General features: G+C 35.9%; 2 protein-coding genes across 2 annotated transcripts; one reads left to right on the top strand and one right to left on the bottom strand.

The window, feature by feature from the left end:
* Positions 1-2,153: 2,153 nt before the first annotated feature.
* Positions 2,154-4,823, bottom strand: LOC133286803 (uncharacterized). The gene is made up of 5 exons (XM_061484255.1): positions 4,727-4,823; positions 4,377-4,621; positions 3,171-4,294; positions 2,942-3,111; positions 2,154-2,824 (listed from the first exon to the last, which is right to left on the bottom strand). The coding sequence occupies exons 1-5, from the start codon at positions 4,821-4,823 to the stop codon at positions 2,154-2,156; spliced, it is 2,307 nt and encodes a 768-aa protein (XP_061340239.1).
* Positions 4,824-7,572: 2,749 nt separating this feature from the next.
* Positions 7,573-10,907, top strand: LOC133286812 (uridine nucleosidase 1). The gene is made up of 9 exons (XM_061484269.1): positions 7,573-7,886; positions 8,239-8,354; positions 8,482-8,541; positions 8,769-8,951; positions 9,058-9,162; positions 9,911-10,007; positions 10,115-10,222; positions 10,308-10,443; positions 10,522-10,907. The coding sequence occupies exons 1-9, from the start codon at positions 7,793-7,795 to the stop codon at positions 10,628-10,630; spliced, it is 1,008 nt and encodes a 335-aa protein (XP_061340253.1). The 5' UTR covers positions 7,573-7,792; the 3' UTR covers positions 10,631-10,907.
* The last annotated feature ends 238 nt before the right edge of the window (positions 10,908-11,145 follow it).

Raw genomic sequence — 11,145 nt, 5'->3', positions numbered from 1 at the left:
GTACTGCCCTTTTTGCCAAAAAAAAAAAAATTTGTCAGAATGCCACCCCAGCTCGAAATTTTGCCAAAATGTCACATGACACATTGGTTGAGGCCACCAAACTTGGTATAAGTTGCAGCGAGTATGATGGTCAAATTGCTTAAAATTGTTCTGCAAAATTGGGAGACGTGTGGCAGACACACAAATATTCGCTCTCAATGGCAGCGAGTATTGACTCGGTGCCATTGACAGCGAATATCTGTCAGTCTGCCACGTTGCCATAATCTCGCTAGTGGTGCCAGCGAGTTCATTGGTGTATAATCCCCCATTTTTCCTATTTCATACTTCCCTACGTTCATATCTTATTTCTATCGTCTCTAGCAAACTTCTTCCTACTATTTTTTTTAATTCTAACAAAATGAGTTACAATAACGATTCAATTATTGCCATTGTGTGTATAATGGGAGGAGATATTTTCGTCCCAATGGTGAGGATTTTGAAGGAGAAACGAAAACGTTTCGCATGAACCCCCGACGTAGTTATAATGGGCTGATGAAGACAATATGCAAGAAGTTGAGATTACAACAAGGTCAATCGTTGTATCGGTTGACTGCTAAATGTGCCTCTGGAAAAGAAATGGGGAAAACACAATCTCGTAGTCGCAGGATTCGTAATGTTACAATATTAGGCAGTTCATGTTGGGAAACCCTGTGAGATGATTTTTTCCTCTCTTCCCTTCCTGAAGATGCTAATTGTTTTTCCTATTGAGATAAAACAATTCTACCTGCTTGAGACTTAGTTTTAGCTTGCCAACTAGTCAATCTTCCTTTTACTCTATCCACCACGCTAGCAAAAGTGGATTTAGTAACCCCACTATTCTGAATTAAAGCTCCAAGATACTTGCCGATATTTTCCACTCTCTTAAAACCACTGATTTGAATAATCTTGTCAGCTGTTTCAGCAGGAGTATTTCTAGAAAAAAACACACTGGTTTTCTGATCACTAATTTTTTGGCCAGAGATTTCACCAAACAGGTTCAAGCAGCGGAGAAGGATGTGCATCTGATCCTCACTATCTTATAAGAAGAGCATTAAATCATCAGCAAATAATAAATGTGAAACTTTCGGACCCCCTTTACCTGCTTTGTTAGGGTGCCACAAATTACCATCTACTGCAGTTTGAATTATATGGGATAGCTTCTCCATAGCTAACACAAATAAATACGGGGATATTGGATCCCCCTGACGAACCCCTCTACTAGGCTGAAATTCATCTGTAATGCTCCCGTTCCATAAAATGCTGGTTTTAGGATAGGAAACAGCAGTCATGATTAACTCAGAAAGATGCCCAGGGATTTGAACCTCCACTAAAACATTTCTGAGGAAGTTCCAATTTAGGCGGTCATAAGCTTTTTCCAAATCCACTTTGATCGCCATAAAACACCTTTTACCTCTCATCTTCCTCATAGAATGAACTAACTCTTGGACCACAATAATGTTATCCTGAATATGACGACTAGGCACAAAACTAGACTGGGCAGGAGACACCACCTTATCCATAATTGTTTTAAGCCTGCTGACAATAATTTTACTGACTATTTTATACACCACTGGGCACAGTGAGATAGGTCTAAACTGGCTAATATGAATCTGATTCTGCACATTTGGAATGAGACCCAAAAGTGTAGAATTAATTGAAGCCAGAATATTTGGATAATCCCAAATCTGATAGATCAGAGAGCAGACTTGCTTTTTAATCAAATCCCAATTTTTTTGGAAGAAAATTGCTGGATAACCATCTATGCCTGGTGCCTTTAAAGCACCAATATTAAACAAAGCTTGTTTAATTTCAAGGTCACTAGGACACCTCTCCAGATCATTTTTCTCCAAAATCGAAAGTTTAGGCCAGAGATTTTCAGAACTGATCCACCTTCTATCCAAAAAATCCTCATTGAATAGACCCTTAAAATAGTTCAGCGCCATCTCTTTCAGGTCAGCAGCATTTGTTACCCAAGCATCATCCTCACTTTTTAACTTAAAGATTTTATTAGTGCTTCTCCTCACCACTGTGCTAAGATGATAGAACTTGGTATTTCTGTCACCATCAGTGATCCACTTCTGTCTTGATTTCTGAAACCAAAACAACTCATCTTCAAGAAGGACCTTTCCAAACTGCTATTGACAATCTTTCTCCATAGCATGCAAGTGATCCGAATCATTAGCTTTCCTTCTACCCTGAATATAAGCAATCCTCTTGATAAGCCAATTTTTCTTCCTATCAATATTACCAAAGACTCTTCTGTTCCACACATTGATTTCAGGAATCAATCGATGAAGCATATAAGGGAGGTCAAAATTCAGATCCCAATTTGAGTTAAGAAACTGAACAAAATTTTGATGTTCTTGCCATGCAGCAAAGAATCTAAATGGCTTCTTTTTATCACTACTCTGGTCTTCAAAAAGCTTGATAAGGATTGGATTATGATCTGATAAGAGTCTAGGCAGAGAAGACACTCTTGCTCCATCAAATAACATTCTCCACTCTACATTAGCAACAACTCTATCAAGCCGCTTGTAAACTCTCTTCAAATTAGTCCACTTAGGACCTTGCCAGGTAAAGAAGGGGCCATCACAACCCATATCAGCCACCTTACAGTCTTCCAACACTGAAGCAAATCTCGCACACTTCACAGGATCAGCTATAGTACCTCCTTTCTTCTCATGAGAATAAGAAATTTCATTAAAATCCCCTCCAAGTACCCAAGGACCAGATATAGAATTACTAAGAGCCCTGAGATCCTCCCAAAGATTGTTTCTGATGTTTTGGGAAGGACTGACATATATTGCTGTGAAGTCAAAACAAATGCCATTAGGAATATTAATTCTACAGTGGATAAATTGAGATGCTTGAGAAAGAACAGTTATACTCACCTTCTCACTATGTCACATGATCCAAATTCCACCAGCAAAGCCTTGAGCTTCTTCCACTACAAAACTTTCAAATCCTACTTTCTGCATAATATTTTTACAAATCCCACTTTGAGTCCTAGGTTCAAGCACTACAGCCACATCCACCATATTCTTCTTAACTAGAGTTTTGAGGGCATCACCAAACTCTCGTCGAGCAGCCCCTCTAGAATTTCAGATTAAAAAATTCATTAAAAACTTTGAGAGTAGATTACAGGTCCTGACAATCCCTGTTTTTCATTCCCTCCCAACATGTTGCTGTCGTTAGCACCTAAAACCTCCATATCTTTTGCATCAGCATCCTGTTCACAATCCTCCATCATCGGGTCAGGAGGTTTAGGATCCAGTTGACCAGTCACACCTCTCACAACATGAACATTAGACTCATGATTCAGAATGGCAGGGGTCATATTAGTCATTCCATGATATTCTGTACTGTTAGTATTTACCATCTCAGCACAATTAGCTTCTCCATTCTCCTTTGACAACCTCAACTGATTCTTCTTTTCAGATATTTTCTCACTCACTAACTCCTGACTATGATGTCCCTTCTTCAGCTCCTGGGTTATACTGCTGTTTTCTATTTGGTTGCCCACCAGGATAAATTGTGATGAAGTTTCCACCATTTCAACAGCAGCAGGCACATTCTTCTTATCTTTGGATTGAAGGGACCTCAGACTTGACACCTTATTCATGTTCTCACCCCCTGTATCATCCTGTTTCTCTGCCTGCATATTCTGATTGTTCAAACTAGTAAATGAATTTCGCATCTGAATAGCTGGCTTATTCCTATTCCCTTTCTTTAAATCCGATCTTTGATCCTGATTCCCTTTATTCCTTCTCCCTTTCAACACCTGCATCCAAGGGCCAAATTTAGAAGTTTCCACACCCGCAGCTGAAACATCTCCCACAACAGTTTCCTGACTAGTCAAGTCCTTTTCCATTACAGAATTTGTCTGATCAGGAACTCCACAAATTTTATTTGGGCAATTTTCCAACCTGTGACCATATCTTCCACAACCGTAACAAATGAGATTCAGCCCCTCGTATTCTACCTTTTTCAATCTACCCTCAACCTTATACTCCACTTGAAGAGGCTGAGTCAGATTTAACTCCACACACATTCTTGCAAAACGGCCTCTAGCTAATGAAGTAGTGGCAGCATCAATTCTCACGAACTTTCCCAGCCAATTCCCAATATTCTTAATCAATGAAGTATTAACATATTCTATTGGAAATTCAGGTAGTCTCACCCAGGCCATAATACGAGAAATAGAGGCCTGATAGGGATGGAAATCAGGTTCCCAAGACCTAATGGCTAGATAATGATCAAAAATTGACCCATGGACCTGCTGTAAGAGCAAAATCCATGTCTTTTTTATCTGAGAAACGAACTAAAAAATAATCATTTTCAAGGTCAGTGATAAAGACCTTACATTGCCGTGCCCACAAATTCTCCATCTTCTTCTTCATAAAGGCAAGAGAGACTTTTTTCCCCATCAATTTCACGAAAAAGGACTGATGCCAAGGCTTCCAGGCTTTCTTCTTGAAGGAGTCTGACAATTTGAAATTCACTTTACCATCCGCATCCTCTTCCCTAACCACTTCTGGTGTTTCTGGTTGGTCCTCCAAAATTAGGTCTTCTGTAGGAGGTTCCTTATCTTCTGAATTACTTTCTTCAATTCAATCCTCCCACTCTCCATTATGTCTCATTAACATCTCCTTGAAGGACATGTTATCTCTCATCCATTCTTCATCACGAGGAGTCATGGTTTGCTCACTGGAGAACTTGCCATCGCCTCCCTTACTCTTTTTCACGCTTCGTTGGAGATTATCCTCCTCTTCAGTTGAGTGCAAACGACCGGTGGCTGGATTCATCGTAAATCTCTAACCCTAGCAGAGCGATTCCTATTATCTTTTGTGCCATGTGTCTCACTTTTATAAAGAAAGGTTGAGCAATTTGACTATTTTATTTGCTGTAACTGATAGTGAGTATGATGACCTCAAGTAACGTGCAACGTAACCTAACCAAACTCGCCGACAATTATAGCAAATTTTGAGAGGTGGCATTTTAGCAAAATTTCAAGCTAGGGTGGCATTCAAACAATTTTATTTTATTTTTTCTTCAGAAGAGGGTCAATGCAGTCAATGTACCCAATATGTTTTGAAGAACATATCCTTTATGAATATACTAAGGAAGCAATAACGTATTCACGAAGAGCATACTCTGCAGGCATTATCAAGTTTCCAAGATTCGTAACTCCATGCAAAATACATTATCAATAAACAATGAGGCCTAAAATTGAAAAGGCCTCATGGCGTACCAAGAAAAATTATGAAAACAATCCCCACTCACCACTATTTTTTCACAAATAATACAATCAAAATATTATAATTGTTCTTGTCTTGCCTCACAGATGGCATCATCCGCTACGGGAGAATCGCATACTCACTTTAAAGGATACCAGCCAATAAAATATGGGATATCTTAACCATATTTTGCTTTAATCTTCTTGTAATTTTTGTGGCCAAAACCTTCAAGTTAGATTCTATGATTTTTATTTTATTAAGAGTAGTTTAACTTCTGATACCAACAAGTATTAAGATGTGTGTGGTTATTGATCGAAATTAAATTAAGACGTTCCTAGCTATTATGCACTCTACTAATAATTAAGAGAACTAGCAATTAATGTCTAAAAGAGTTCATTTTCATCCAAAATCTGCCATCTTTGACCACAATTGTGAATCAATTTAACTTCAAATACCCTCTTAATAAAAGGAGATAAAGTTCAAAAACATTCACTAAAGAGAAAAATATTACTACCTGTCTACCCCAAATAGTTCACCTGTGTCACTCCAGAAAATCATTATAAAAGGTAGAATTGCAATATAGAATTTCTTCTTTGCAAGTTACCTTTTTTTACCTACTATTCCAACAACCAAATATTTTTTTTAAGTAGACTCTTTGCAAACATAAAATGGTGTGATACCAAATTTTTTCTACTTTGTGTCATTATATGCATTATACTTATTTATTTTATTTAAATTTTTACAATTTCAATATTTGCAGGAAGCATCCGAGCATAGAGGAAGCCCCCTCCTCGCTTTGGAATGGGGCATCTAGCTGTTTTGAAGTATGTGCATGTGGCAATTTTATCATATGGCACATGAACCCCCCGTCACTTTTATAAATACTTGCGTGAACCAAAATTTGTGTTGGTCCTATTGTTGTGATTTTTTCTTTAACAATTTGAACCAAGCGATTTTTATTATATACAATTTAAAGGTTGCATTGAAATTTATTAATCATTTCGACTTTCTCGTTCGCTTGAAACTTTCTAGGAATGTTATTGATATATTTATTTAATAAATTTTATAGGAACCTTAATAAATAAAAACAAACTTAAATTTTTTAATAAACTGTACGTAAAAAGTTTACTTAATAATAATAATAATAAAGGGTACATTAAAACAAGTATATCAAAACATATATTCCTTCAAAACTTTGTTATACCCACTGTTCTGAATTTATATTTTTAATTATAAAACTGCACCGATCCCCGCTGTAATTCTTATCCTCCATGTCATTCTTAGCTGGGAACAGGGAAAAAATTATTTATAAAATAAGAAAAAATAAAAGGCTGTCACTTCATTCTGTACTTTTTTTGAATTGTTTATTTCTTTTAATTTCAAGTAATTATTAAAAAAATATGAAGAATGTATGAATTAAACATTCAAAAATAGTTTAGATTGTACATTAAATTTCTGAAAAATACATGCTTCTCAAATAAGATCATGAAAAAGTAATTATTTCACTTAGATTTTTGAAATATTGTTAATAAAGTCTATAGCGTGTAAATTAATAAGTCCTTGAAATGTTAATATGATATATAGCTCGACTGAATAATTTTATTTAAAATATATTCAAGTTTTTTTGTACGAAAATATATTGAAATTCTAACTTACTAAATTTTCAAGATAAATATACACTTAATTCCTTTCAGTTCTTTTTTGAGGAGTTTTTTTCTAATTTTTTTCTCTCTTTGTAAACAAAAACCTAGTCAAACATAGTTATAGAAAAATATTTTTATTATAATGAGTAAAAAAAATTAAATATTCTCATTAGGAGCTTTTTTAAAAAATATATATTATCTGTTTAAATTTTCATATTTATTTAAATTTAATTTATTAATTTTACTTAATATTCTAACAATTTATCGAAATAACAAATTATTTCATTTTTTTTTTGATAAATTTATAACAAATTATTTTACTTAATATTCTTCACAGGAAACAATTCAAATTTAAGATTTTAAATTTTCTAAAAAATAATACTAAATATGCTGTCACCCATATTTCTATACACCAGCCTGAGTTACCATTAATTTTTGGCAAAATTATTGCATCTTCGTTACTTGAAAAGCCTCCGAAAAACTTTAAATCAATCCGCTTTGTGTACTTTTCTTGTGCTTTTTGATGAGAGAAAGGATATTAAAAAAATGCGATATGGATCCGCCACGTTGCTTGCGTTGATTGGGTTGAATTACATAGACGAGAGAAGCTCGTGACACCAACCATTATAAATTGATAATATCGCATTCCTTTCTCTGCATCGACTTCAACTTCATCGTCCAACAAAGCCTCTCTCTGCATATTCCTTCGCAATTCCCTGCGTGTGTATGTGTGTATTTGAAGCACGCACACATACACACACACACACACACACAGAGAGACATCAATAAATACCAAAATTCCAAGGTTCAAGTGTTGTAATTCTTCTTCGCTTTTCGCCTCGCAATCCGCTGAATCCCTAGCTGTGAATTGTGATCCGATTCAATCCCTCGATCATGGCCACTCTAGTCAACAATGTTCACGGTGCCGGAAACGGTGTACTTGGAAACGCCGCCGAGAAACTCATTATCGACACCGACCCTGGGATCGGTTAGTTTCAACTCATGCCTTTAGTCATTTCATTTTCCCCCAAAAAATGTCCATCATCATTCGAATAAATCCGAAGGTTACTTTGCTTAGACTCCTGCACTGCTTTCTTCATGATGTAAACAATTAGAAGAACTCACAAAAAAGCGATAACAACAATTTCACTTGTGAATTTGGAGTCTTAATTTGGCTCCAATTGGTCTGATTTTTCAATAATTTATATTTGGGACGAAGTAATTATCGTGCGTTTAGATTAAAGTCAATCTTAGGTAATTTTTAATAGTTTTATGAAGTGTTTTACTGTGAATGGTGGTTTCATGAGTAAAGTAGGAATGGAAATTTTATGATTCTGCAGATGATAGCATGGCAATCTTGATGGCATTTCAAACTCCAGAGGTGGAGGTCCTAGGTTTGACATCCATTTTTGGTAATACCGCTACCGAAGATGCCACACGCAATGCCTTGATTTTGGTACGTGTTTGTTTTCAAAATTCCCATCACTTTGGCCGGTGAATTTCTATTTCAAATTTTTTTTTCCATGTCTTGCATGCTTTTGGAATATGTTCTTGATTGATTTCTTAATATGCAAAAAGGATAGTGTGAGATCGCAGGCTGTCAAAATGTTCCAGTTGCAGAGGGAAGCTCTGAGCCATTGAAGGTAACTACTATATTAATGTATAGTTTTGAGCTTCTCCAGTATTAATTCAGTCAAATTAAGTTTTACTTAGATATGTGCTTTGCACCCTTTCCTTGTATCATCTTTCTGGCTACATACCTCTGCACAGTGCATGACATGTTTCTCTCCTGCCTCAGCCCCTCGGTTTTTTCCCCCTTTGATTTTACTCCGTCTTTCTAGTATTAATTGTACTGTGTTTTCTGCAAAAGGGTGGAAAGCCTTGTGTTGCTGATTTTGTTCATGGTAAAGATGGACTGGGGAATATATTCCTACCCCAACCTAAAGCTCAGAAAATTGAGAAGAGTGCTAGTGAGTTTTTAGTAGAGAAGGTCTCTGAATATCCTGGTGAAGTATCTGTACTAGCACTTGGACCACTAACAAACTTAGCTTTAGTAAGTTGTACAGTGCTCTCTCGTACTTTATTATACTTGCCTTCATAACTTCCAGATTTATAATTGCATACATGTGTTGATCTGATAGTATCACTTTCATTGTTAGGCAATCAAAAGAGATTCTTCTTTTGCAAGCAAGGTGAAGAGAATAGTTATACTTGGTGGTTCATTCTTTGCCTTGGGGAATGTGAACCCTGCCGCAGAAGCAAATGTAAGTGGCGGATTCCTGTTTGTTATGTTTCTTGCGATAAGAAAAAGATAAAAAGAATAATTTCCTTTGGGCTTTTCCATTGATATTTTGTATGTTTCATATGTTTCAAAAAATAAGCAGCTGAAAATTCTCAAATCCAATATTGAGCTCCTTGACTTGCTCTATTGTAACAGGAATTTTTTTTTCTTCTATTTTTTGTTGATGTTTTCTATTTCCTTTTCTACTTTTACCTCTCTTTTTCTCGAAGATGACCTTGGAAATATGTATAATAGTAATTTAGTTATCAACTAAATCAATTATGTTTAAGTATAACAGTAATTTATCAGATTAAAACTAAGCCTCCATTCTTTGTAGAGTTTACTGAAATTATGCATTTCCTAATTTTCCATTCTTTGCTTTGTACATAAAGTAAAACAACTTGCTTCAGTTATGCATAATTGGTTGAATTTTTGCGTTGAGCTTAGGTGACGGGCAGCAATTAACTGTTGTAGTTGCTAATAATTGGTGAAAAGTGCCTTTGATGTGATCCAAAAAAAAATCTCCATTTTTGAGAAGGAGAAGACTCTTTTTGGTTTCTTGAAGTCTATATACTATCTATTCTCTCCACGCCAAACATTACATCAGGCGGATATTATTTCCTAGGAAGTTGTTATCCAAGAAATAAATGGATTCCATTTTATGCTAATCTCAATGATCTGATTTCAGATCACATCAGTCCTAGTCTTGATGACAATTCTTCAATTTGCAGATCTATGGAGACCCAGAAGCAGCAGACATTGTGTTTACCTCTGGAGCAAATATTGCTGTTGTTGGAATAAACATTACAACCCAAGTCAAATTCACAGGTGGGGTTGTAATCCCAGTTTGCTCCAATTTCTGGGCTATCTTGAGCTACTTGTTAGTATTCTGGGTGAGGTACTGGATATTGAACAACGTTATCTTTTGGTTTCAGACGATGATCTCCTTGAACTGAAGGAATCCAAGGGAAAGTATGCTCCTCTCTTGAGTGACATGTGCAAATTCTATAGGGATTGGCATGTAAAATCTGACGGTGTCTATGGTAAGCAAGTTATGCTGTTAAGGTCTACATCTTTAGTTAACTATTAAAGTTGGCATGGGAATGATGATTTGATTTGTTCTTTTAGGAATTTTCCTCCACGACCCCGTCAGTTTTGTGGCACTTGTGCGCCCAGATCTTTTCACGTACAAAGAGGGGGTAGTGAGGGTAGAGACACAGGGCATCTGTGTTGGGCATACACTTATGGACCAAGGATTAAAAAAGTTTGTCCAAATTTGAAAACTAATATATTTATTTACTTTATTTTTGGTGCTAATAATTTTATGCTTTATTTCATACAGATGGAATGCGAGCAACCCATGGACGGGTTATTCTCCTGTTTCAGTTGCTTTCACTGTGAATGTCGAGGAAGTTCTTAATTATATTAGGGAGCTCTTGATGAAACCCTGAATTAAAGGCATTTGTACTACCGTGCTGTCAGATGTCAAAGCTTTGCCAAGTGATAGCATAATAGCATCTTAATTGCCTAAATTATGTATAAGTTAATTTTCTTTATTCCACGCATTGTCGACCAGAACTTTGGGTCTAAAGGATTCACAGTGGTTCCCATTCTCATCCTTCAAGCTGATGAGTTCTTACCCCTTTTAATCCAAAAGTTCACGTGCTAATGAAATTCTCTTTACATGATATGAGATTTGAATTTGGATTTTATTGCTCTTCTTTAAGATGTAAACAATCTTCGGAACTTATATGCCGCTTTTCACTCTGGTTTTATACAACAATTTCGGTTTGAATATTTAAGTAAAAACTTCTTCGCTCTTGTTTGGCAATAAAATTCATAATTCTGTAACTATTTCAGTTCAGATGGAAGGGCATGAAATCAAGATGGGAGTTGTTTGGCTATGATGACGTTATTTATTTATTTATTTATTTGGATATATCCTATGCCGTCGTTTTCATATGAG

The sequence above is a fragment of the Gastrolobium bilobum genome, unplaced genomic scaffold (genome assembly GCF_033153095.1).
Source record: "Gastrolobium bilobum isolate Gb01-03AN ecotype WA unplaced genomic scaffold, APGP_CSIRO_Gbil_v1 utg8265, whole genome shotgun sequence".
In the NCBI taxonomy this organism is placed as follows: Eukaryota; Viridiplantae; Streptophyta; class Magnoliopsida; order Fabales; family Fabaceae; genus Gastrolobium; species Gastrolobium bilobum.
This window is presented reverse-complemented; position numbering and strand designations above follow the sequence as displayed.

Coding starts and splice junctions, on each gene's coding strand:
- LOC133286803 (XM_061484255.1), bottom strand. CDS start 4,823: ATGAATCCAGCCACCGGTCGTTTGCACTCAACTGAAGAGGAGGATAAT. Junction 4,295..4,376: donor TGTGGGCACGGCAATGTAAG/GTCTTTATCACT, acceptor CTCTTACAGCAG/GTCCATGGGTCAATTTTTGA. Junction 3,112..3,170: donor GGGAATGAAAAACAGGGATT/GTCAGGACCTGT, acceptor CTGAAATTCTAG/AGGGGCTGCTCGACGAGAGT.
- LOC133286812 (XM_061484269.1), top strand. CDS start 7,793: ATGGCCACTCTAGTCAACAATGTTCACGGTGCCGGAAACGGTGTACTT. Junction 9,163..9,910: donor ACCCTGCCGCAGAAGCAAAT/GTAAGTGGCGGA, acceptor TTCAATTTGCAG/ATCTATGGAGACCCAGAAGC. Junction 10,444..10,521: donor ATGGACCAAGGATTAAAAAA/GTTTGTCCAAAT, acceptor TATTTCATACAG/ATGGAATGCGAGCAACCCAT.